At 48.7% G+C, this 26,756-nt stretch overlaps 2 protein-coding genes across 2 annotated transcripts; one reads left to right on the plus strand and one right to left on the minus strand.

The window, feature by feature from the left end:
* Window positions 1–1,184: 1,184 nt before the first annotated feature.
* Window positions 1,185–13,763, minus strand: CLN6 (CLN6 transmembrane ER protein). The gene is made up of 7 exons (XM_064722072.1): window positions 13,575–13,763; window positions 12,451–12,565; window positions 11,929–12,027; window positions 8,482–8,670; window positions 5,715–5,770; window positions 3,436–3,558; window positions 1,185–1,584 (listed from the first exon to the last, which is right to left on the minus strand). Exons 1-7 carry the CDS (start codon window positions 13,655–13,657, stop codon window positions 1,296–1,298), a joined length of 954 nt encoding a protein of 317 aa, XP_064578142.1. The 5' UTR covers window positions 13,658–13,763; the 3' UTR covers window positions 1,185–1,295.
* A 3,121-nt stretch (window positions 13,764–16,884) lies between these two features.
* On the plus strand, window positions 16,885–23,271 carry FEM1B (fem-1 homolog B). Its single transcript, XM_064722352.1, has 2 exons — window positions 16,885–17,217; window positions 20,289–23,271. Exons 1-2 carry the CDS (start codon window positions 16,970–16,972, stop codon window positions 21,922–21,924), a joined length of 1,884 nt encoding a protein of 627 aa, XP_064578422.1. The 5' UTR covers window positions 16,885–16,969; the 3' UTR covers window positions 21,925–23,271.
* Window positions 23,272–26,756: the final 3,485 nt, after the last annotated feature.

A 26,756-nucleotide genomic window follows, 5' to 3' on the forward strand; every position in this document is an offset into this window, starting at 1 on the left:
GGTGCACAGACCCCTGGAATTTCCTCCCTTCCTGATGGATTTTGGGTTGTTTTGTGGGGAATTTGCCATTTGTGAGAGCAGTGCTGGTGCACAGACCCCCGGAATTTTCCCCCCTTCCTGATGGATTTTGGGTTGTTTTGTGGGGAATTTGCATTTTTGTGAGAGCAGTGCAGGTGCACAGACCCCTGGAATTTTCCCTCCTTCCTGATGGATTTTGGGTCTGTTTGTGGGGAATTTGCCTTTTTGTGAGAGCAGTGCCAGTGCACAGACCCCTGGAATTTCCTCCCTTCCTGATGGATTTTGGGTTGTTTTGTGGGGAATTTGCCATTTCTGAGAGCAGTGCTGGTGCACAGACCCCTGGAATCTCCCTCCTTCCTGATGGATTTTGGGTCTGTTTGTGGGGAATTTGCCTTTTTGTGAGAGCAGTGCTGGTGCACAGACCCCCGGAATTTTCCCTTTTTCCTGATGGATTTTGGGTCTGTTTGTGGGGAATTTGCCATTTGTGAGAGCAGTGCTGGTGCACAGACCCCTGGAATTTTCCCCCCTTCCTGATGGATTTTGGGTTGTTTTGTGGGGAATTTGCCATTTGTGAGAGCAATGCTGGTGCACAGACCCCTGGAATTTCCCCCCTTCCTGATGGATTTTGGGTCTGTTTGTGGGGAATTTGCCTTTTGTGAGAGCAGTGCTGGTGCACAGACCCCCGGAATTTTCCCCCCTTCCTGATGGATTTTGGGTCTGTTTGTGGGGAAGTTGCCATTTCTGAGAGCAGTGCAGGTGTGCAGACCTCCGGAATTTTCCCCCCTTCCTGATGGATTTTGGGTTGTTTTGTGGGGAATTTGCATTTTTGTGAGAGCAGTGCCAGTGCACAGACCCCTGGAATTTCCTCCCTTCCTGATGGATTTTGGGTTGTTTTGTGGGGAATTTGCCATTTCTGAGAGCAGTGCTGGTGCACAGACCCCTGGAATTTCCTCCCTTCCTGATGGATTTTGGGTCTGTTTGTGGGGAATTTGCCATTTCTGAGAGCAGTGCAGGTGCACAGACCCCTGGAATTTCCTCCCTTCCTGATGGATTTTGGGTCTGTTTGAGGGAACTGCCCTCTCCTGCCCCATTCCTGTCCTCACCAGTGACAGCGAGTTAATGAATTTTAATTAATCCCCTCCCCGACGTAATCACCACACAGCCACCACCACTCAGGGATTTATTGGAAACACATGAATCTACATTAGAAAAACTAGATTTCTTCTCTTTTTTTTTTTTTTTTTTTTTTCCCCCCCCTCAAAAACACCTCAAAAAGCTCAGAAAGCGCCCTTGGCCGCGTGCAGGTTGTTCATGTGCAGGGTGTAGAAGGCCCAGGGCTCGGGGATGTAAATCACCCCCGGGTACTTTTTCCGCAGGATTTTGTCGTTCCAGAGCCAGCCCACCCAGGCGGCGATGAGGAGCAGGGTGATGATGAAGGAGAGGAAGAGGAAGAGCCCGTTGCTGTCCAGCACCAGCCCCTTGCGCCGCTGGTGCATCACCAGCGCCATCATGGCGAAGAAGGTGAAGATGTAGAGGATGAAGATCTGGCCCTCGGTCACCAGGTACCTGCGGGGACAATGCCTGGGCACCCCGGGATTCACAGGGAGAGCGTTCCCAGCCCCTCTGGGATCACAGGGAGAGCATTCCCAGATTTTCTGGGATCAGTTCTGATCCTGGGATTCACAGAGAGAGCATTCCCAGCTCCTTTGGGATCAGTTTTGATCCTGGAATGCAGGGAGAGCATTCCCAGCACTTTTTGGGATCAGTGGTGATGTTGGGATGCAGAGAGAGCATTCCCAGCTCTTTTGGAATCAGTTTTGATCTTGGAATCACAGGGAAAGTATTCCCAGCCTTTCTGGGATCAGTGGTGATGTTGGAATGCAGAGAGAGCATTCCCAGTTTTTTTGGGATCAGTTTTGATCCTGGGATGCAGAGAGAGCATTCCCAGCTCTTCTGGGATTCACAGGGAGAGCATTCCCAGGTTTTTTGGGATTATTTTGATCCTGGGATCACACAGAGAGCATTCCCAGCCCCTCTGGGATCACAGGGAGAGCATTCCCAGCCCCTCTGGGATCACAGGGAGAGCATTCCCAGATTTTTTGGGATCAGTTTTGATCCTGGGATCACAGGGAAAGTATTCCAGCTCTTTTGGGATCAGTTTTGATCCTGGGATTGCAGGAAGAGCATTCCCAGCTCTTCTGGGATTCACAGGGAGAGCATTCCCAGGTTTTTTGGGATCAGTTCTGATCCTGGGATTGCATGAAGAGCATTCCCAGCCCCTCTGGGATCACAGGGAGAGCATTCCCAGCTCTTCTGGGATTCACAGGGAAAGCATTCCCAGATTTTTTGGGATCAGTTTTGATCCTGGGATCACAGGGAAAGTATTCCAGCTCTTTTGGGATCAGTTTTGATCCTGGGATTGCAGGCAGAGCATTCCCAGCTCTTCTGGGATTCACAGGGAGAGCATTCCCAGCTTTTTTTGGGATTATTTTGATCCTGGGATCACACAGAGAGCATTCCCAGCTGTTATGGGAGCAATGGTGATCTTGGGATCATGGGGAAAGCATTCCCAGCTTTTCTGGGATCAGTTTTGATCCTGGGATGCAGAGAGAACATTCCCAGCACTTTTGGGATCAGTGGTGATCTCAGAACCCACAGGGAGAGCATTCCCAGCACTTTTGGGATCAGTGGTGATCTCAGAACCCACAGGGAGAGCATTCCCAGCTGTTCTGGAATCCATGGTGATCCTGGGATCACAGGGAAAGTATTCCCAGATTTTCTGGGATCAGTGGGATCCTGGTAATCACTGGGAGAACATTCCAGGCTGTTCTGGGATCAGTTTTGATCCTGGGATTGCAGGAAGAGCATTCCCAGCTTTTCTGGGATCAGTTTTGATCTTGGAATCACAGGGAAAGTATCCCCATCCTTTCTGGGATCAGTGGTGATGTTGGAATGCAGAGAGAGCATTCCCAGCTTTTTTTGGGATTATTTTGATCCTGGGATGCAGGCAGAGCATTCCCAGCTCTTCTGGGATTCACAGGGAAAGCATTCCCAGCTTTTTTGGGATCAGTTTTGATCCTGGGATTGCAGGAAGAGCATTCCCAGCTCCTTTGGGATCACAGGGAGAGCATTCCCAGCTCTTCTGGGATTCACAGGGAAAGCATTCCCAGGTTTTTTGGGATTATTTTGATCCTGGGATCACACAGAGAGCATTCCCAGCCCCTCTGGGATCACAGGGAGAGCATTCCCAGCTCTTTTGGGATCAGTTTTGATCCTGGGATCACAGGGGGAGCATTCCCAGCCCCGCAGAGCAAAAGCTGCCCTGGGGGATGGAGCAGCTTTTCCTGGAGTATTCCCGGGTATTCCTGGAACATCCCTGGGTATTCCAGAGGAATTCCCTCCCCCCCAGGCACTCACCAGTAGTAGAGGCTGCTGGGCCCCACCAGGAGCAGGGCAGCCAGGGGCATCCGGCCCTGCCCCGCCGCGGGCGTGAAGCACCCGGTGAAATAAATGAACAGGATCAGGAAAAACGGGATGTACCTGGAAAAAAAAACACAGCAATTCCCAGAGCTGGGATGGGCCTGGAAGGGACTGGAACTCCCCCAGATCCAGCCCAAAGCCGGAGCTGCCCCTGTGCTGAGCCTGGGGAAGGAGCAGCTGTGGGATTCCTGTAGCTGTGGGATTCTCTGCTGTGGGATTCCCTGCTCAGCAATTCCCGTTTGGGGTATTTGGGGTGTTTGGGGTATTTGGGGTATTTGGGATATTTGGAATGTTTGGGGTGTTTGGGGTATTTGGAGTGTTGGGGATGTTTGGGATATTTGGGGTATTTGGGGTATTTGCAGTGTTTGAGGTATTTGAGGTGTTTGGGGTGTTTGGGGTATTTGGAGTTTTTGGGGTATTTGGGATATTTGGAGTTTTTGGGGTATTTGGGATATTTGGGATATTTGGAGTGTTTGGGATATTTGGGGTATTTGGGATATTGGTGTATTTGGGGTATTTGGGGTGTTTGGAATATTTGGGATATTTGGTGTATTTGGGGTGTTTGGGGTATTTGGGGTGTTTATGGTATTTGGGGTGTTTGGGATATTTGGAGTTTTTGGGGTGTTTATGGTATTTGGGATATTTGGGATATTTGGAGTGTTTGGGGTATTTGGGGTGTTTGGGGTGTTTGGGATATTTGGAGTTTTTGGGGTGTTTGGGGTATTTGGAGTGTTTGGGGTGTTTGGGGTATTTGGAGTGTTGGGGATGTTTGGGATATTTGGAGTTTTTGGGGTGTTTGGGATATTTGGAGTTTTTGGGGTATTTGGGGTGTTTGGGGTATTTGGGGTGTTTGGGGTATTTGGGGTATTTGGGGTGTTTGGGGTATTTGGAGTTTTTGGGGTGTTTGGGATATTTGGGATATTTGGAGTTTTTGGGGTATTTGGGATATTTGGAGTTTTTGGGATATTTGGAGTGTTTGGGGTATTTGGGGTATTTGGGATATTTGGAGTGTTTGGGCTATTTGGGGTGTTTGGGGTATTTGGGGTGTTTGGGGTGTTTGGGATATTTGGGGTGTTTGGGATATTTGGGGTGTTTATGGTGTTTAGGGTGTTTGGGTGTTTATGGTGTTTAGGGTGTTTGGGGTGTTTGGGGTATTTGGGATATTTGGGGTATTTGGGGTATTTGGGATATTTGGGGTGTTTGGGGTATTTGGGATATTTGGGGTATTTGGAGTTTTTGGGGTATTTGGGGTATTTGGGGTGTTTGGGGTATTTGGGATATTTGGAGTGTTTATGGTTTTTGGGGTGTTTGGGCTATTTGGAGTTTTTGGGGTGTTTGGGGTATTTGGGGTGTTTATGGTATTTGGGGTGTTTGGGGTATTTGGGATATTTGGAGTTTTTGGGGTGTTTGGGGTGTTTGGGTATTTGGGGTATTTGGGGTGTTTATGGTATTTGGGGTGTTTATGGTATTTGGGGTGTTTGGGGTATTTGGGGTGTTTGGGGTATTTGGGATATTTGGGTTGTTTATGGTATTTGGGGTGTTTGGGATATTTGGGATATTTAGAGTGTTGGGGATGTTTGGGATATTTGGAGTTTTGGGGTTATTTGGGATATTTGGGTGTTTGGGTATTTGGAGTTTTGGGGTATTTGGGGTTTTATGGTTTTGGGATATTTGGGATATTTGGAGTGTTTGGGGTGTTTGGAGTGTTTGGGGTGTTTGGGATATTTGGAGTTTTTGGGGTGTTTGGGGTATTTGGGGTGTTGGGGGCACACCTGGGGGCGCAGCAGGAGGAACCCCCCGTCCCCCCTGGCAGCACAAGCTGTTCCCCTGTCCCTCCACTCCCAAAATATCCCTGAGCAGAGGGGATTTTCCAGCGATCCCCCCTAATCTGGATTTGTTATCAGCTGGCGCTATGTATTGGTGTTTGGTAGTATAGGTGGATTTGGGATTGGTTGTATTTGATTGGTTGGCATTTGGTATTTGGGTTGTTTGATATGGATTGGTTGGTTTATGGACGGGAATGGCATTAGTTTTGGTGTTAGTAGGTGCCCTGGCGCAGCAGAGACCCCCTCCCGGCAGCACAGCGTTCCTGTCCTCCTCCAAAAATTGAAGGTTTCAGCGATCTATTGAACCTGCCCATACCTGCCACGCGTTCAGCCACCGCCCGGTATTATTCACTTAACCTGCCCGTGCCACCACACTGCTGCACCACTCACCACATGGAGTGCCCCAGGTACTCGTCGTAGTAGTAGAGCAGCTCGAAGGAATCGATCTGGGGCAGGACACGGGGAGAGGCCCAGTTAGCAAACCAGCAAAATCCTCAAGAGCTTCGTCATTCATAAATTCGGGTTTCAGAAATGCCCGAGCCCAGCTCAGCCCCTTACCCAGGTCAGTCATAAATTCAGATTTTATTAATGCCCGAGCCCAGCTCAGCCCCTTACCCAGGTCAGTCATAAATTCAGATTTTAGAAATGCCCGAGCCCAGCTCAGCCCCTCACCCAGGTCATTCATAAATTCAGGTTTCAGAAATGCCCGAGCCCAGCTCAGCCCCTCACCCAGGTCATTCATAAATTCAGGTTTTAGAAATGCTTGAGCCCAGCTCAGCCCCTCACCCAGGTCATTCATAAATTCAGATTTTATTAATGCTTGAGCCCAGCTCAGCCCCTTATCGAGGTCATTCATAAATTCAGATTTCAGAAATGCCTGAGCCCAGCTCAGCCCCTTACCAGAGTCTCACGTTTGAGGTTCCTTTATAATTTATAAATTCAGATTTTAGAACCCAGCTCAGTCTCTTACCAGAGTCACTTATAAATTCAGATTTTAGAAATGCTTGAGCCCAGCTCAGCCCCTTACCCAGGTCATTCATAAATTCAGATTTTAGAAACTCAGCCCCTTACCAGAGTCTCACGTTTGATGTTCCTTTATCATTTATAAATTCAGATTTTAGAACCCAGCTCAGTCTCTTACCAGAGTCACTTATAAATTCTGATTTTAGAAATGCTTGAGCCCAGCTCAGCCCCTTACCAGAGTCTCAGGTTTGAGGTTCCTTTATAATTTATAAATTCAGATTTTTAAAACCCAGCTCAGCCCCTTACTGAAATCTCTGTCTTGATGTTCCTTTATCATTTATAAATTTAGATTTCAGAAGCCAGCTGAGCCCCTTACCAGGGTCTAAGGTTTGAGCTTCCTTTGTAATTTACAAAGTCAGATTTTAGAAATGCTTGAACCCAGCTCAGCCTTTATAATTCATCAATTCAGATTTTAGAACCCAGCTCAGCCTCTCACCGAGGTCTCAGGTTTGATGTTCCTTTACCATTTATAAATTCAGATTTCAGAGCCCAGCTGAGCCAGGTTTGAGGTTCCTTTATAATTCACAAATTCAGTATTCAGATCCTGGCTGAGCCCTCACCAGGGTCTCAGCTTTGAGCTTCCTTTATAATTTATAAATTCAGATTTTACAAACCCCGCTCCGCCCTCACCAGGGTCTCAGGTTTGAGATCCCTTTCCCATTTCCAAATTCAGGTTTCAGAGCCCAGTTCAGCCCTCACCAAGGTCTCAGGTTTGAGATCCCTTTCCCATTCACAAATTCAGATTTCAGAGCCCAGCTGAGCCAGGTTTGAGGTTCCTTTATAATTTACAAATTCAGTTTTCAGATCCTGGCTGAGCTCTCACCAGAGTCTCAGGTTTGAGTTTCCTCTATCATTGACAAATTCAGGTTTCAGAGCCCAGCTCAGCCCTCGCTGAGATCTCAGGTTTGAGATCCCTTTCCCATTTCCAAATTCAGGTTTCAGATCCCTTCTCAGCCCTCACCAGGGTCTCAGGTTTGAGATCCCTTTCCCATTTCCAAATTCAGGTTTCAGATCCTTTCTCAGCCCTCACCAGGGTCTCAGGTTTGAGATCCCTTTCCCATTTCCAAATTCAGGTTTCAGATCCCTTCTCAGCCCTCACCAGGGTCTCAGGTTTGAGATCCCTTTCCCATTTCCAAATTCAGGTTTCAGATCCTTTCTCAGCCCTCACCAGGGTCTCAGGTTTGAGATCCCTTTCCCATTCACAAATTCAGGTTTCAGATCCCTTCTCAGCCCTCACCAGGGTCTCAGGTTTGAGATCCCTTTCCCATTTCCAAATTCAGGTTTCAGATCCCTTCTCAGCCCTCACCAGGGTCTCAGGTTTGAGATCCCTTTCCCATTCACAAATTCAGGTTTCAGAGCCCAGTTCAGCCCTCACCAGGGTCTCAGGTTTGAGATCCCTTTCCCATTTCCAAATTCAGGTTTGAGATCCCTTCTCAGGCCTCACCAAGGTCTCAGGTTTGAGATCCCTTTCCCATTTCCAAATTCAGATTTCAGATCCTTTCTAGCCCTCACCAGGGTCTCAGGTTTGAGATCCCTTTCCCATTCACAAATTCAGGTTTCAGATCCCTTCTCAGGCCTCACCAAGGTCTCAGGTTTGAGATCCCTTTCCCATTCACAAATTCAGGTTCAGATCCCTTCTCAGGCCTCACCAGGGTCTCAGGTTTGAGATCCCTTTCCCATTTCCAAATTCAGGTTTCAGATCCCTTTCTCAGCCCTCACCAGGGTCTCAGGTTTGAGATCCCTTTCCCATTTACAAATTCAGATTTCAGATCCTTTCTCAGCCCTCACCGAGGTCTCAGGTTTGAGATCCCTTTCCCATTTCCAAATTCAGGTTTCAGATCCCTTCTCGGGCCTCACCAGGGTCTCAGGTTTGAGATCCCTTTCCCATTTCCAAATTCAGGTTTCAGATCCCTTCTCGGGCCTCACCAGGGTCTCAGGTTTGAGATCCCTTTCCCATTCACAAATTCAGGTTTCAGATCCCTTCTCGGGCCTCACCAGGGTCTCAGGTTTGAGGTTCCTTTATAATTTATAAATTCAGATTTTACAAACCCCGCTCAGCCCTCACCAGGGTCTCAGGTTTGAGATCCCTTTCCCATTCACAAATTCATGTTTCAGATCCCTTCTCGGGCCTCACCAGGGTCTCGGGTTTGAGGTTCCTGATGATGGGGTTCTCCCTGACGGACAGGTGGTGCTGGTACCCGCTGAAGATGAGCCGGTGGTTCACCGAGTCCCCCACCAGGTGGATGCTGGCGCCCATCACGAAGGTGATGATGCTGACGTAGACCATGGACCTGGGCAGGGTCTTGGGGGACCTCTCGATGAGCTGCAGGCACAGGGGGGCTGTGAGGATGAGGAGGAGCAGCAGGGATGTGGCAGCTCCTGCCCTCGCTGGGTTTTGGGGGTTTTTTTGCCAGAGCAAAAATTCATCACCAAAAACCCCAAAATATCCTGAGTTCGAAAGGACCCCAAAAAATCATCAAGTCCGACTCCTGAGTGAACTCATACTGGGGTCAAAAGCACAGGTTTTGTGGTTTTGGCACCAGGAGCTGGTGAGTTGGGCTGTGCTGAAGAGAAGGGATTGCTTTCTGCATCTCACCAAAATCCAATCCCAGCACTCTGCCTTGCACTGGAAGCTGCTACTACAACACATCCCAAGAGTTTCATGTCATAGCAGCAACAGATAGCCTTGGTTTATTGGGATAGCAATCAGAAATGGCATTTAGTGCAATTTTAAATGAACCCAAGCTAAATATTCCAAGACCAATATTGTCATTCTGCCAGGGTGCTTCAAATCAGGCGTTACAGGCCTGGTTTTAAGCACTGGCCCTCAGGTTTTAAAGGTACAAACTCAGGAAAGTTCAGCCAAATCCCTTTTTCTCAAAGATGGAACAACCTGTCCTGGCTTAGGGTAACTCTGGGAGGAAAACCCCTAAAGGGGTTTCTGCTGTTTTCAACCCCAAGATTTTGTTTGGTTTGCTGTTCACGAGGGTTTCCTCATCAAAGGGCCGTGGTTCTCCTGCCTCTGGAGAGGGCTGGGAGGGTGGATGTGCCCTCCAGTGGCAGCAGAGCCGCCAGCACAGAGCTCCTCACGCTTCCCACCCTGCCTGGACACTTCAGGGTTCCCCAGGTGAGCAGTTTTGGGGTTCTGTTCCCTTCCTTCCCCATGGAATGGGACTCAGCTCCACAGAGAGCTTCAGGATTCCCCAGGTGAACATTTTGGGGTCCTGTTCCCTTCCTTCCCCATGGAATGAGACTCAGCTCCACAGAGAGCTTCAGGATTCCCCAGGTGAGCATTTTGGGGTCCTGTTCCCTTCCTTCCCCATGGAATGGGACTCAGCTCCACAGAGAGCTTCAGGATTCCCCAAATGAACATTTTGGGGTCCTGTTCCCTTCCTTCCCCATGGAATGGGACTCAGCTCCCCACAGAGAGCTTCAGGATTCCCCAGGTGAACATTTTGGGCTCCTGTTCCCTTCCTTCCCCATGGAATGGGACTCAGCTCCACAGAGAGCTTCAGGATTCCCCAGGTGAGCATTTTGGGGGTCCTGTTCCCTTCCTTCCCCGTGGAATGGGACTCAGCTCCACAGAGAGCTTCAGGATTCCCCAGGTGAGCATTTTGGGGGTCCTGTTCCCTTCCTTCCCCATGGAATGGGACTCAGCTCCACAGAGAGCTTCAGGGTTCCCCAAATGAACATTCTGGGGTCCTGTTCCCTTCCTTCCCCATGGAATGGGACTCAGCTCCACAGAGAGCTTCAGGATTCCCCAGGTGAGCATTTTGGGGTCCTGTTCCCTTCCTTCCCCATGGAATGAGACTCAGCTCCACAGAGAGCTTCAGGATTCCCCAGGTGAGCAGTTTTGGGGTCCTGTTCCCTTCCTTCCCCGTGGAATGGGACTCAGCTCCACAGAGAGCTTCAGGATTCCCCAGGTGAGCATTCTGGGGTCCTGTTCCCTTCCTTCCCCATGGAATGGGACTCAGCTCCACAGAGAGCTTCAGGATTCCCCAAATGAACATTCTGGGGTCCCATTCCCTTCCTTCCCCCTGGAAAGGGACTCCGCTCCACAGAGAGCTTCAGGGTTCCCCAGGTGAGCATTCTGGGGTCCTGTTCCCTTCCTTCCCCATGGAATGGGACTCAGCTCCACAGTGAGTTTCAGGATTCCCCAAATGAACATTCTGGGGTCCTGTTCCCTTCCTCCCTTCCTTCCCCGTGGAATGGGACTCAGCTCCCCACAGAGAGCTTCAGGATTCCCCAGGTGAGCAGTTTTGGGGTGCTGTTCCCTTCCTTCCCCATGGAATGGGACTCAGCTCCCCACAGTTTGACCCCCACAGCCAGGAGGAGCCACAAAACCACTCGGGGCAATTTTTGGGCACCACTTGCAGTGCTGGGCTCTCTCCCTGCCCCATCTCGAGCACCTGAGGCTGGCTCAGGGTCCAGGACAAGCCTTGGAACAGCAGCAGGAATTTTGGGATGCAGCTCCACACTCAGCTTGCACAGCAGGAAGAGCTCCCGAGGCAGATCCCAAGCCCCAGGAGTTTTCCAGCTTTGGCTGGGTCAGCTCTGGGATCAGCCCTCTCCCTAAATCAGCTTTGCAGCCCTCCCCAGGCAGGGAAAAGCTCCTTATTTGCGTTTAATTTTGACCTTATTTGGGTTTAATTTGGAGGCTTAGCTTTCCCTTCCCCCGGAGCTGCGGCACGGACGTGACAGGAGGACAAGGAGAGCACAAGGTCCTGCAGGGTGGGACACGTCCCTGGCCCAGGGAAATGCACCCCGGATCTCCCTGTGGGTGAGCCCTGCAGAAACCACCTGGCAAAGGGCAGCTCCCACCTCCTGGATATTCCCTTTTTGCCCCCAGTCCTGAAATCCTCCCGGGATACCGACAGGGAATCATTCCCACCTCAGGCCGTAGCTCAGTTTCCAGCTAATGAAGGTTAAAATAGATTTATAATTGCTTTCTCCCCAGGTGTTTAATGGGAAAAGATTCCTAATGGTCTGACAGGGTTTCACCTCGGGAATGGTTCATGGGATCCAGAGGTTGGCAGCTGGAGCCAGATAAATTCCAGCTCCGGCCACAATTCCAATGTCAAAGATCAAGTGGAATTAAGCTCTGAACAATTCAGAAAATCCACTCTGCTTCCAGCTGCCTTTTAATCCAGGGGTGGATATTGTCCTAAAAATATCATTTGGGAACAGCTCTGACCCCTCCTGAGGCCAGAATTCCAGGGGAAGTGATTTGCTTTGGATATGCAGGAAATTAAAAGGTGGCACCACAAATCCCTCCTGGAGTGGAAAATTCCTCCTTGCTGGAAGGAATTTGGGAATAACCAACATCCTAAAATCCTCTGAGCCTTTGCAAAACCTGGAATGGAAAACCCCTGAACATTCCCGGGTTTACCTTCAGCTCTGACTCCTCCTGGAGCCAGAATTCCAGGGGGATTTGCTCTGGACATGCAGGAAATTGAGGAGGCATCACAAATCCACTTAACTCTTCCTTACTGGCAGCAATTTGGGAATAACCAACACCCTCAAAACCTCTGAAACTTTACAAAATTGGGAATGGGGAACCCCTGGACATTGCCAGGCTTACCTTCAGCAGCAGGAAGGGGGTGATAACGTTGTAAGCCATGTGGAAATAATCTCCAGCGCTGGGTTTGTTCAGAGGGAACCATTCCAGAGGGAGGATGATCTGAGGAGAGAGGGAAGAGCAGCACATTCGTGATCATGGGAGAGGGAAAACGTTGGGATTGCTTGGGAATGCTCAGCTGGGCTTCAGAGGGGTGGCAGAGACCACACTGGGCAGCTCATCTTGGAGCAAACTTCCCAAAAATCACCCTCTGGAAGTTTCCACTCCCATCCCTGCCCGGTGCTGGCAAGCTGTGGGGACAAGGAAAGCACTTGGGATTCCTGGATCTTCCTGAACCTTCTGCCAGCTTCCAGCTTGAAAAAATCCCATTGAAATGGAATGGCCACTCCCGGGAGCTGCAGCCCCAAGCTCTGGGATGCGGGGAATGGCAGGAGGAAACTCCCAGGTGTGAAACAAAGGTGTGGGAGAGAGAACAGGGAACAGAGGCTGGAGCTGGCTTGGCCCTGGCCGTGTCCCCTCACTCACCATGGCGATGGGGCGCCCGAAATCCAGCACCCAGTTCTGCAGGGTGAAGTAGAACCACAGGTCCAGGTGGAACGGCGGCGTCTTGAAGGTGTCCTCGGCCTTGCCCGCGCCGTGCCTGGAGGGGACAGAGGGACACGGAGCCCTGGAGCAGCGCTGGCAGGAGGCAGAGCTGCCGCCCCACGCCAGGGCTGCGCTCCCCCGGCTCTGGGAGCTGCGGGATGACAAAGCTGGCGAGCGGGCAGGGCAGGAGAGCGCCAGGCTGTCACCATCGCTGACCCGACCCTGTGGGGAGGCTCCTCCCGGCCTCTTCAGCAAGGTGAAAAGTGCTGAATTAAGTGCAACTATTTTTAACTTTTGCATGATGAAGCGAAATCCCAACTCGCAGGAGTTGAGCTGAGGGCTGAAAATGCGGCGGGATTCCAGCACCGGGATGGGATGCTCGGGATGCAGCGTCACCTTCAGCTCCTGCTCCCTCTGCCGAGGATCCAACCCCGAGGATCCAGCCCCGATGGAGCCTTTCCACAAAATGCCCCCCCAGCACCTCTGCACCTTCAGCTCCCTGCAGGAAAAGCGGATCAATGCCTCTCCTGGTGCCCAGACCAGAACGGGATCAGCTGGAGCAGCCCCGAGCTTGGGCTGCCCGCGGTCCAAAATCCATGGAAGTGTTCCTGCCCTGGACCCACAGGATCTTTAAGGTCCTTTCCACCCCAAACCACTGTGGGATGCTTCAATAAACCCCGAGAGCTGGAGGGTGAGGATGGGGTACCCTGGATGAGCTGTGGCTCCCTGGAAGAGCCTGCCAAACCCTGGACCGGCTGAGATAACCCAGGTACGCCGGGATGCTATGGACAAAGCTGAGTGGGGGAACCTTGAGGGACCCTGAGCCTGGGGATGTCCCGGATCCCGACCCTGGGGATCTCCTGGACTCCAACCCTGGGGATGTCCCGGCTCCCGACCCTGGGGATGCTCCGGGCCCCGCAGCACCGGGGGTGGTACCCGGGCAGGGGCCGGGCTGTCCCGGGGGGCTCGGGGCGGGCTGACCCGGGGCTGTTGGATGCGGTGAGGATCCCCAGTGAACCCGGGGTGGATTTTCCCGTTCCCGAGCCCCGGCCGCGCTCACTCACCTGCCCGGGTAGAGCGGCCCGGCGGGCGGGGGCGAGCCCGGGGCCGCGGCCGGGAAGGGCCGGCGGCGCGCCGAACCCTGCATCCGCCCGGCCCGGGCTCCCGGAGCCGCTCCCGGGGCCGCTGCCGCTGCTGTGGCGGTGCCGGGGCCGACCCCGCTGCCGGGAGCTCCCGGCCCGGCCCCAGAGCAGCGGCGGCTGCGCGGGGGCGGCCCCGGGCCCGCCCGGCGGGGCGGGGGCAGCGCCGGCCCCGCTCCTTGCCCGGTTCGGCCTGCCGGGCACACACCGGGAGAGCGGCGGGGTCGGGGTAGCCCCGGCTGTGAGGGGCACACCGGAGTGCCCAGACTGGGATCAGGGAGGAATGTCCCGGGGATCAGGGAGGAATCCCCGGGCAGGGGCAGCGCCGGCCCCGCTCCTTGCCCGGTTCGGCCTGCCGGGCACACACCGGGAGAGCGGCGGGGTCGGGGTAACCCCGGCTGTGAGGGGCACACCGGAATGGTCTAGACCGGGATCAGGGAGGAATCCCCCGGGGATCAGAGAGGAATACCCCGGGCAGGGGCAGCGCCGGCCCCGCTCCTTGCCCGGCCCGGCCCGGCCCGGCCTGCCAGTCACACACCGGGAGAGCGGCGGGGTCGGGGTAGCCCCGGCTGTGAGGGGCACACCGGAGTGCCCCAGACTGGGATCAGGGAGGAATCCCCGGATCCCGGGCAGGGGCAGGGCGCCGGGCCCCGCTCCTTGGCACACGGCCCAGGGGCCCCGGCCCCGGCCCGGCCTCGCCGGCTGCGTACACACCGGGAGAGCGGCGGGGTTGGGGTAGCCCCGGCTGTGAGGGGCACACCGGAATGGTCTAGACTGGGATCAGGGAAAAATGTCCCGGATCCCCGGGCAGGGAACGCTCAGGGCATTCCGTGCGGATCCATCGCTCCGAGCCCCGGGTTCATTGGGAATGAGGAGCTGGAGCTCTCCGGGGGTCTGGCCACGCTGCTTTTCCCGAGTTTCCATTGCCCTGGGTTATTCGCAGTGGGTGCCCTGCTCTGTTGGCTGCCTGCTCTCGGTTTTGGCTGGATAAATCCATGGGGATGGGGTCGCGCCCAGGCTGGGAGGGATTCGCAGCTTATGGAATTTGCACTCGCTGGGGTTTGGAGTTTTCAGTCAAAATCAGGAGGTGCATCCTGCCACGGGCAGGGATATTTTCCCATGATTATCCCAGGTTATCCTGTCCAACCTGGCCTTGGACACTTCCAGGGATGTGGCAGCCACAGGCAGGGCCTCCCCACCCTCACAGGGAAGAGTTTGAGGCACCAAACCCCTCCTGGAGGGCTTGGTCTGGGCACGGAGGCTCCATCACCCCTGGGATGGGAGCTCTGTGTGTCACACCCTGTCCCCGTTCCCTTGGGCGTGCACAGGGTGACACGGGATGGGAACAGGACAATCCCTGGGAGGAGCTGTGTGTTCCACTGAGGAGTTCTGGTCCCAGTGAAGCTGAGGGGGCTCCCAGCAGCAGCAGAAGGGAGATCTTGGTCCCTCTCGAGGAGCAGGGGACCCTCCCCACGCCATCCCTGCTCCCCCAGCAGGACAGGGGCGACACCTGGGGAAATATCCCTGAAAAGTGTTGGAGATCACCGAGATAACAGAGCCACTTAATCTTACCAGGACCCTGCTTGTCACCCTGAGCCTGACACGGCTACGTGGCTCTAGACAGGCCTGGCTCGTGTCCCCTGGTGTCCCCTGGTGTCCCCCGGGCTCTCCGGGCTCCGGCTGCTGCTCCATGAATAATGCACATCCCACAAAGAGCCGCGGCTCCGGTGTCAGGACTCCAGGTTAAAAATTAACGGGGCTGAGACCGGATCCCCCACAGGACAATGGGGCAGCAGATGGGCCCGGGGTGGTGTCCCCTTACTGCTGGTGGCTCGTGTCACCAGCAGCCAGGGAGGTGGCCCAGCAGGGGGTTGAGGTGACAGGTGTGTGACAAGGGGTCCCCAAAACCAGGGGTGAGGGTCCCATGTGTGCTGAGGGTGATGGGAGCTGCTGGGGCTGGCTTAAAAACCCCAAACTGAGCCAAACCCAGCCCAAACCAGCTCAGCTGAACCCAGCCGAGGTCAGTCCAGTCTCACCCAACCCAACAAAACCCAGCTCAGCCAAACCCAGTCCAGCTGAACCTGGCCCAGCCCAGCCCAGCCCAAATGAACAAATTCCAGCCCAACCCAATCCAGTCCAACCAACCCAACCCAACCCAATCTTGCTCTCCACACTCCCTGACAGGAGGGGCAGCCAGGGAGGGTCTGGCTCAGCTCCCAGGGAACAGGGACAAGATTCGAAGGCATTTTCTTAAACTGCACCAGAGCTGAGGTTTAGGTTGGATTTAGGTTGGACATCAGGAGGAATTTCTCCATGGAAAGGGTGGTCAGGGGGGTTTGGAGTGCCCATCGCTGCAGGTATCCAGGGAATTCCTGGATGTGGTGCTGGTGACACGGTGGGACTCAGTGACCTCTCAGGTATTTTCCAAGCTCAGTGGTCGTGCAGTGGAAATGAGGATGAAAAGCTGAGCTGGTGACACGAGCAGTTGTCTGTGTTATTGTGTTTTAGGGATGTGCCCTGGCAGTGCTGCTGATGCCTTAAGTTTCAGCTTTGATATTTTCCAGATTCTGTACTGCATTGGTGTATAACTGAACTTCATATAAACTGTTAGCAAGTTCTCTTCATGGTTCAGTCAGACAAAACAATCCTTTTCCAGGCCCAGAACCAAGGGCACTGCTGCAGCTTCAGGCCCAAAGAGTGCAAACAACAGCGAATTGAGGAGAGCAATCTGGGAGGATGGGACTGCATATCGTGGAGCTGCAATTGGACAATGAACCCCAATATGGAAATGAACCAAACTTATACAAGTGTGAAAATGTGTGACCTGCTGTCCATCTTGGGTGTAGCCACAGCTGGGCTCTTGTACTTCCCAAGGTGTATCCTGTGAAGGCCTTTAATAAATCCCCGCTTTATTCCTTGAACTCTGCCCGGCTGTGTTGCCGCGGCCCCTCAGGCCCCGCTCCCGGCCCGGCGCTGGGGCCGCCGCTGCTCCCGGAACGCGCTGCCCGGGCGGCCGCTGCCGGCCGGCCCCGCTGCGGCGGGCGGGCGCTGCCGAGCGGTTCCGGGGCGGAGCGCGGCGGTGCCGGCCGGGCCCGCGCTCCGGGCGGGGGGGGCCGCGCCTTGCCTGCCGGGCGGCGGCTGCGCTCCCGCCGGGGCCGGGGCAGCAGCGCCGGGAGCGGGGCCGGGGGCGGCGGGCCCCGGGGCGGCCGCATGTGCGCCCCGCGGGGCGCCGCGCCAGGACGGAGCGGGCCGGGGCAGAGCCGGGCCGGCCCGAGCGGGGCCGTTGCGGGCGGCGGGGCCGCGCGGAGGCGGAGGCGGCCATGGAGGGGCTGGCGGGGTACGTGTACAAGGCGGCCAGCGAGGGCCGCGTGCTCACCCTGGCCGCGCTGCTGCTGAACCGCTCCGAGAGCGACATCAAGTACCTGCTGGGCTACGTGAGCCAGCACGGCGGGCAGCGCTCCACGCCGCTCATCATCGCCGCCCGCAACGGGCACGCCAAGGTGGTGCGGCTGCTGCTCGAGCATTACCGCGTCCACACGCAGCAGACCGGCACCGTCCGCTTCGACGGGTACGTGAGGCCCGGCCCGGATCGGACAGGCCGGGCGCGGCCTGGGCGGCTCGGGGAGAGCGGGGCTGGGCGGGCCGGGCGGGCCTCGGGCGGCTCCCGCTGCTCCGGGGCTCGGCGGGGCTCGGGAGCCTCCCCAGCGCAGGGGGTTCCGTGAGCCCATGGGCTTTGTGGCTTCTGTGGTTCGGTGCTGGGTTCTCTTCAGCTCCGGCTCTTCTGTGACGTGCTGGTCCCAGCTCAGATTATTCCGTGACTTGGTGGTGCTTGTGGATCTCCTACAGCAAAGTGTTCTGTGACTTGGTGGCCCGTGTGGGTATTTTTCAACTCGGGCTATTTTGTGATTTGGTGCTCCTTGTGGGACACTTCCAGGTCAGGCTGTTCCATGACCTGGTGGTCCTTGTGGGGCCCTTCCAGCTCTGTGTTCTGTGACTTGATGGCCCTTGTGGGTTCTTTGTGCTCCCAACTCAGAGTATTCCATAACTTGGTGGTTCTTGTGGGCCCTTCCAGCTCAGTGCTCTGTCACTTGATGTCTTGGTGGAGCCCTTCCAGCTCAGGATTCTGTGACTTGTTGGTCCTTGTGGGTTCTCCCTACCTCAGACTATTCTGTGACTAGGTGGTGCTTGTGTCTCCCTTCCAGCTCAGGACATTCTGTGACCTGGTGGCCCTGGTTGGCCCTGTCCAGCTCAGCATTCTGGGCTTTGATGGCCCTTGTGTGTCCCTTCCCAGGCTGTTCAGCGATCTGTGATCGCTCCCTGCCCTCTGTGGGCCTGGGCAGAGCTCCCGGGAGGATCTGATCTCTGATTTTCCCAGGCTGGCGGTGCCCAGGGCCCTCCTCGCTGCCGTTTTTAGATATGAATTCATGACATCCCCACCTAAACATCACGTGGGTGTTGGGAGGCCACAGTGAGGTCACAGTTTGGTGGTTTTCTGGTAAAAAATGCCTGTGTGGTTGGAGATCCCACCTGATGCTTTATGAGCCATAAATGACTTTTCCATTTAGGAATTCCCCATGTGAAGCTGTGGACAATAATATTCACAGGATAATATTCACAGCCCAGAGAGCTTCTGCTGGGCCAGAGTGGCCTTTTTGGGGACATTTTTGCTGCTGCAGGTGACAGTGCCATTGGGAAGGGTTCTCACACTGATCAGTTTTCATACAGAACCACTTCCCTGTGTGGTTTTTTATTCCTTCCTTTTCCTTTTCCCTTCCAGCTCGGTTTGTTTTGGGTTGGTTTTTTTTTTTTTTTTTTTCTTGATTTTTGGCTTTGTTTTTTTGGTGTTTTTGGGGTTTTTTTTGGGGTCTTTTTTCCCCCAATCAGAAGCAGGGTGAGAATTCCTGGAGGAAGCAGCTCCTGCCAGACAGCAGATGCTGGAATTGTGCCTGGCTGGGTGGGGATGTTTTCCAGAGGCCGTGCCTGGCACGGATTGAAGGAGGAGCTGTGGGAGGCACAGTGGATGCAGAGAGAGGAGCAGAGCCCATGTGATCCCCGGGGATTGTTGTTTCCTCAGATAAGGTTGGAACTTCCCACTTGGAACCTCAAAACACCAACAAATCACCTGGGCTTCATGAAAAATCCCCCCCTCCTGACTCTCCTCCCGCTTCAGTGCATAAATATTTTAATGGAGTTATTTACAAAATCAGGAACTCCTCGCTGGGAATTCTCTCTGAGATCCTGAAGAGCCTCTGGAGGTGTTGGATTTACAAACAGTTGCTGTGGAGCTGCGAGGGCTTTATAATAATTAAAAATCGCTGTGAAAGTGCAATTTCAGCTGATCTTACCATATTTTAACTCTGGGGAACGTGGCCGTTTGAAAATATTTGTCCTTCCTGTGTGTTTGGGGCTTTCCCTGAGGGTGTGTGAATCCTGCCTGTTTCTTCATTTAAATCCTTCAGAATCCAGGGAATGGGAAAGGCAAATCCTTTATTTTGTGTGCTGGGTTTAAGGGAATAAAAACAGCTTAAAAAGAAGGATCTGTCCCCTCATTTCCCCGTTATTCATGTGACACAGCTCTGTGGAGCAGCCCAGCCCAGGACTTCTGCTTTTTTGGGTTTTATTTTCTTCCTGAAGTTCCATTTGTGTCACCAGGTTGCCAGGCTGATTCAGGGCACGGGATCTCAAATAGGGAAGCGCTGGGGAGCTGCAGCTCAGGGAGAGGGGACAGGGGAAGTGATTGGAAGTTTTGAAGCCAGGGCTGTTGCTGGTGTCTAAATCTGATTTTTTTTTTTTTGTGTGTCAAAATATCCATTTTAAGGTTTTTCTTGGTTTTTAATATACACTTCTGTGGCACTGAAGGGATAATTTTAGAACTGTTCTTGCCAGACCTCTCTAAACTGAGGCTGGAGTTTGTAAGTGGGATCTTCAAGGTGGCCAAACCCCTTTGGCTGCCTTGGAGCTCCAACTTGCAAACGCTCCGTGTGCTCCCTTGGCCTCACTCCTTGGCCATGGCCATCCCCATGGTGAGTTCCTCGGAATCCAGGCACGGGCTGGCTGTGAAATCCCCATTTTGGTGGCTGGGTGTGGGATGCTTTTTGGGAGAGCATCTATTGGAATAAGTATCCCAATATAACCAGTTAGATGGTGCCTAGGCCAGTTCTGACCTTCGCTGCTGGGCCAGAGGCAGCGCTGCGGTGTTTTACCCCAGAGATACCTTGGCTGGCGGCAGAGTGCAGCGGGGCACAAGACAGGACTCCGTTCTCCTCAGGAGAGAGCTTCTGGCGATGGTAGAGAGAAAGGGAATGGATTCTGCTAGAAGGTAGCCAGATGTTTATTCCATGAGCACAGATATGTCTGCACTGGGCTACTGCTGCTAACAGAATGGAGGCCGCATGGTCTCATTCACATTTTAAGCTCAGGACAGGGGAAGGGGAGGGGACAGGTGAGTCACCAACCAGGTGAAGGGGCAGGGTCTCAAGGTACTAGGGACACCTATCACACGACGCCTTGCTGGTATGTTAGCCTGATTGACAGGGCACACTCAGCGAGGGGCGAGAGGGAAGGGAGAAGGTAAAACAGGATATTGCAACACACCACAACAAGCATCGGCCTAATTCTTCCCTGTCCTCTCGTCCCCAGCTTCGTCATCGACGGCGCCACCGCGCTGTGGTGCGCGGCCGGCGCCGGCCACTTTGAGGTGGTCAAGCTGCTGGTGAGCCACGGCGCCAACGTCAACCACACCACGGTGACCAACTCGACGCCGCTGCGGGCGGCCTGCTTCGATGGCCGGCTGGACATCGTCAAGTACCTGGTGGAGAACAACGCCAACATCAGCATCGCCAACAAGTACGACAACACGTGCCTGATGATCGCGGCCTACAAGGGCCACACGGACGTGGTGCGCTACCTGCTGGAGCAGCGCGCCGACCCCAACGCCAAGGCCCACTGCGGGGCCACCGCCCTGCACTTTGCCGCCGAGGCCGGGCACCTGGAGATCGTCAGGGAGCTGGTCAAGTGGAAGGCGGCCATGATGGTCAACGGGCACGGCATGACGCCGCTCAAGGTGGCCGCCGAGAGCTGCAAGGCCGACGTGGTGGAGCTGCTGCTGGCTCACGCCGACTGCGACAGGAGGAGCAGGATCGAAGCTCTGGAGCTGCTGGGGGCCTCGTTTGCCAACGACAGGGAGAACTACGACATTTTGAAGACTTACCACTATTTATATTTAGCCATGCTGGAGAGGTACCGCGACAGCGAGAACGTCATCGAGAAGGAGGTGCTTCCCCAGATCGAGGCTTACGGAAACAGGTCGGAATGCAGGACCCCTCAGGAGCTAGAGTCCATCAGGCAGGACAGAGATGCCCTTCACATGGAAGGCCTCATAGTGCGGGAGAGAATCCTGGGCTCGGACAATATCGACGTCTCCCACCCCATCATTTACCGGGGCGCGGTCTACGCGGACAACATGGAGTTCGAGCAGTGCATCAAGCTCTGGCTCCACGCCCTGCACCTGCGGCAGAAGGGCAACAGGAACACCCACAAGGACCTGCTGAGGTTCGCTCAGGTCTTCTCGCAGATGATCCACCTGAACGAGCCCGTGAAAGCCAAGGACATCGAGAGCGTGCTGCGCTGCAGCGTGCTGGAGATCGAGCAGGGCATGGCGCGCATCAAAACCACGCCGGACGCCGACATCCACACGGCCATGGACAACTACGAGTGCAACATCTTCACCTTCCTCTACCTGGTGTGCATCTCCACCAAGACGCAGTGCAGCGAGGACGACCAGTCGCGCATCAACAAGCAGATCTACAACCTGATCCACCTGGACCCGCGCACGCGCGACGGCGCCAGCCTGCTGCACCACGCCGTCAACTCGGGCACGCCCGTGGACGACTTCCACACCAACGACGTGTGCAGCTTCCCCAACGCCCTGGTCACCAAGCTGCTGCTGGACTGCGGCGCCGACGTCAACGCCGTGGACAACGAGGGCAACAGCCCCCTGCACATCATCGTGCAGTACCACCGGCCCATCAGCGACTTCTTGACGTTGCACTCCATCATCATCAGCCTGGTGGAGGCCGGCGCCCACACGGACATGACCAACAAGCAGAAGAAAACCCCTCTGGATAAAAGTACCACCGGGGTGTCCGAAATCCTCCTTAAAACTCAAATGAAGCTGAGTCTCAAGTGCCTGGCTGCCCGCGCCGTGCGGATCTACAACATCAGCTACCAAAACCAGATCCCCAGAACTCTGGAGGAGTTTGTCCAGTTCCACTAGGCCGTGTCCAACCTTTTTGTGGTGGTGCTATCCCGGGACAACACCAGACAGCAGAATACACCCGTGTCCATGAAGTTGTTTTTCTCCATTCCTTTGGTTTTGGGTTCCTCTGGATTCCGTCTGCGGCCTCAGTTCTCGGGTGGAGATGGTGGAGGGCGGGGGGGCAGGAAAAGCCACATCGTTGTCCTGTAGCTGAATCTGATGTTTGAGATCTTGGTCCTTTTCTTTTTTTGATTAAATGAATCCCTTCGTTAGCTCTTGGTTTTCTAAATGAGGCGAGAAGAATCCCCCAGGTAACTCCTGTCGTGTCCGACACGATTCGCACAATTGGATTTCAAACTCTCACAGTGAGGTGGGAAAAGAAAAATTGGGAATTCTGCGGTAGTTGGGTTAAAAGTGGAGTGTCCAGCCCCAGAGCAGTGCATTGCTCTCGTACCTCACCAGGCTTTTATGCCTTTCAGCTCGTGCTGAAGATGTTGGTAACATTTTAAAAGTTGTGTTTTAATGAAAATTTACAGCTACAGACGTGAGGGATGCTCTGTTAGGAAATGCAGGTGGAAATTCAGCTCTGAGGGGCTGAATTCCATTATCAGGCTCTTCACTGACACTGCTGCAGTAAGTATTGAATAACCTATGGACAAAACCCACTTCCACGCCGACCGAAAATAACCGCAATCATCGTTTCTTTCTCCGTAGCTCCGTCGCTCCTATCCAGACATCATGCATGGATCCCTAGAAACTGGGTAGGGAATTTGTGTTTGTGTGTGTGTCCCAACATTTCAAACCGCTTTGGACTTGGGGTTTTTTTCTGTTGTTTCGACGCTCAACACGCACCTTTATTTTTGACTCAAAGTCTGTCCAGCTGCACTCTTGGATTCCAGATGCTGTATCTTCCTGACGGAGCCGCCAAAGAGAGTCTTCCTTGAACCTGGCTTTTCCAAGAAGCGTTGGAGTCTGTGCCTCCCTGAATTGGACTCGAGGATTTTTCACGGTTTTTACTCCTTCCAGTAGGAAAAATCTCTTCTTAAAAACTGATTTTTACAAAAAAAAATTAAAAAATTCTCCTCTCATCAGCCTCTTTGCTGACGAGTGATTGTACGGGGACGTTGTGGCTTGAGAGCTTTTGGGAGAAGTGGCAGATGCTCCAGCAGGAAAATGTCACTTGTTGGGACAAGGCTCCTGAACCCTCTGTTCCTTTCCCACGCAGCTTTTTAACCGTCAGGATGAACGAATGTTCCGTGGGGTTTTTTTTTTTAAAAAACAATCCAGGTAGAACTTTGAGGCGAGATTTGGGGCACACGTTTCTATTTGTATGACAAAGAAATAAACATTGAATGTGGAATTACCTTGGAATTCCTGGTTTTTTTTTGTCCGGGGTTTGTGTCCTTTGAGGGAAAAGCTTTAGGGTTGGGTTTAGGATCAGGTTTTCCACATCTCTGGAATTGTCCTAAGGTAAGTCTGGGCTAGTGGAAGGTGTCATTTTCCTGAGGAGAACTCCAAAGCAACAATAAAAATTCCTGGCTGTTGATTCCAAAATACAAGAGCTCTCATCTGCAGGGAACGCCTGTGGGTGCAGCCTTGGGAATCCTGAGATCTCCAGGATCTGGAATTTTCCTCCCAAGCATTAAACGCTGTGAGGTTGCCCTTTCTCTCCCTGTTATTTAAAGCCCCTGATAAAATATATATATATATATATATAAAACATCCATGTATATATATATAAATATATCAGTGTATTTGTATATATATAAAATATATCAATGTATTTATATATATAAAACATCTGTGTATTTATATATAAATATATCAACGTATTTGTAATATATATAAAATATATCAATGTATTTATATATATATAAAACATATCCGTGTATATATATATAAATATATCAATGTATTTGTAATATATATAAAATATATAATGTATTTTATATATAAAACATATCATTGTATTATGTATATAAATATATTAATGTATTTGTAATATATAAAAAAATATATAATGTATTTATATATATAAAAAATCCGTGTATATATATATAAATATATTAGTGTATTTGTAATATATTAAAAATATATCAATGTATTATATATATATAAAAACATCCTGTATATATATATATAAATATATAGTGTATTTGTAATATATAAAAATATATAAATGTATTTATATATATATAAAACATCGTGTATTATATATATAAATATATCAATGTATTTGTAATATATATAAAATATATCAATGTATTTATATATATATAAAACATATCCGTGTATATTATATAAATATATTAGTGCATTTGTAATATATAAAAATTATATAAATGTATTTATATATATATAAAAACATCCGTGTATTTATATATATAAATATATCAATGTATTTGTAATATATAAAAATATATCAATGTATTTATATATAAAACATATCCGTGTATATATATATAAATATATTAATGTATTTGTAATATATAAAAAATATATAAATGTATTTATATATATATAAAACATCCGTGTATTTATATATATAAATATATCAATGTATTTGTAATATATATAAAATATATCAATGTATTTATATAATAAAAACATATCCGTGTATATATATATATATATATATTAGTGTATTTGTAATATATAAAAAATATATAAATGTATTTATATATATAAAAAACATCCATGTATATATATATATAAATATATTAGTGTATTTGTAATATATAAAAATATATAAATGTATTTATATATATAAAAAACATCAGTGTATTTATATATATAAATATATCAGTGTATTTGTAATATATATAAAATACATCAATGTATTTATATATATATAAAACATCCGTGTATATATATATAAATATATAAGTGTATTTAATATATATAAATATATAAATGTATTTGTTATAATAAAAATATTATATAAATATATCAGTATGTAAATTTATATTATATATATAATAAAACATCCGTGTATTTATATATATAAATATATTAGTGTATTTGTAACATATAAAAAATATATAAATGTATTTATATATATATAAAACATCCATGTATATATATATATAAATATATCAATGTATTTGTAATATATATAAAATACATCAATGTATTTATATATATATAAAACATATCAGTGTATATATATATAAATATATTAGTGTATTTGTAATATATAAAAATATATCAATGTATTTATATATATAAAACATCCGTGTATTTATATATATAAATATATCAGTGTATTTGTAATATATATAAAATATATCAATGTATTTATATATATATAAAACATATCCGTGTATATATATATATAAATATATTAGTGTATTTGTAATATATTAAAAATATATAAATGTATTTATATATATATAAAACATCTGTGTATTTATATATATAAATATATCAATGTATTTGTAATATATATAAAATATATCAATGTATTTATATATAAAACATATCCGTGTATATATATATAAAATATATTAGTGTATTCATATATAATAAATATATAATGTGTTGTATATATAAATACATCAATGTATTATATAAAATATATCAGTGTATTTGTAATAATATAGTAAATTATAAAATATTTTAATATATAAAACATAGCTAGATATAATATATATAAATATATATTTATTTTGTATTTATATATATAAACAACATATATGTTTATATATTAATATTTAAAATATCATTTATATTAGAATAATAAACATATTTAGTGTATTATTATATATACAAAACATATATACATTAGTATTATATGTAAATATAAATACAGTTTTTAGTTATTTATAATTATATGAATAAAGTGTTGTGTAATAATGTTAATAAATATAAACATTAATATATATATAAAACAATTGTGTATATTATATATATAATATGTCAGTGTATTTTAAAATATATTATAAAAAATATATCAATGTATATATTTTATATTATATAATCTTTGTATATATATATATAACAATATATATTTTATAGATAATATATAAAACATATAATAAATAGTATTTATAGATAATTTTAAATACATCTGTATTATGCATATATATTATAACAATGTTTATGAAATATATATGAAATATTACAATTATATTATATTTATATATATAAATATGTTATATATATATAAATATATTAGTGTATTATGTAATATATAAAAATTATATTAAATATAATTATATTATATAAACACATTGTGTATTATTTAATGATATATATAATATAGATATGTATAGATAATATATAACAAAATATATAAATTAATTAAATAATAATATAAATATAAAATCATGTGTATATATAAATTAAATATATATTATTTACATATATATAAAATATATCAATTATTATATATAATAATAATATATTACTTGATATATACATATTTATGAATATATTAGTGTATTTGTTTAAAATATAAATAATAATATATAATATGTATTGTATATATATATGTAAATTGTGTTATTTATATATATACATATTATATATATTGTATAATATATTAAAATAATTATAAAATGTATTTATATAATAAATGTGTATATATATATATATATATATATAATCAAATGTATTTGTTAATCATCTTTGGAATAATCGAATGTGTAATTTCTCTGTTTATATACAAAACTGGTATATATATATATAAATATATTAGTGTATTTGTAATATATAAAAATATATAAATGTATTTATATATATATAAAACATCTGTATATATATATAAATATATTAGTGTATTTGTAATATAAAAAAATATATAAATGTATTTATATATATATAAAACATCCGTGTATATATATATAAAT

This window comes from Zonotrichia leucophrys, chromosome 10, assembly GCF_028769735.1.
Source record: "Zonotrichia leucophrys gambelii isolate GWCS_2022_RI chromosome 10, RI_Zleu_2.0, whole genome shotgun sequence".
Lineage (NCBI taxonomy): Eukaryota > Metazoa > Chordata > Aves > Passeriformes > Passerellidae > Zonotrichia > Zonotrichia leucophrys.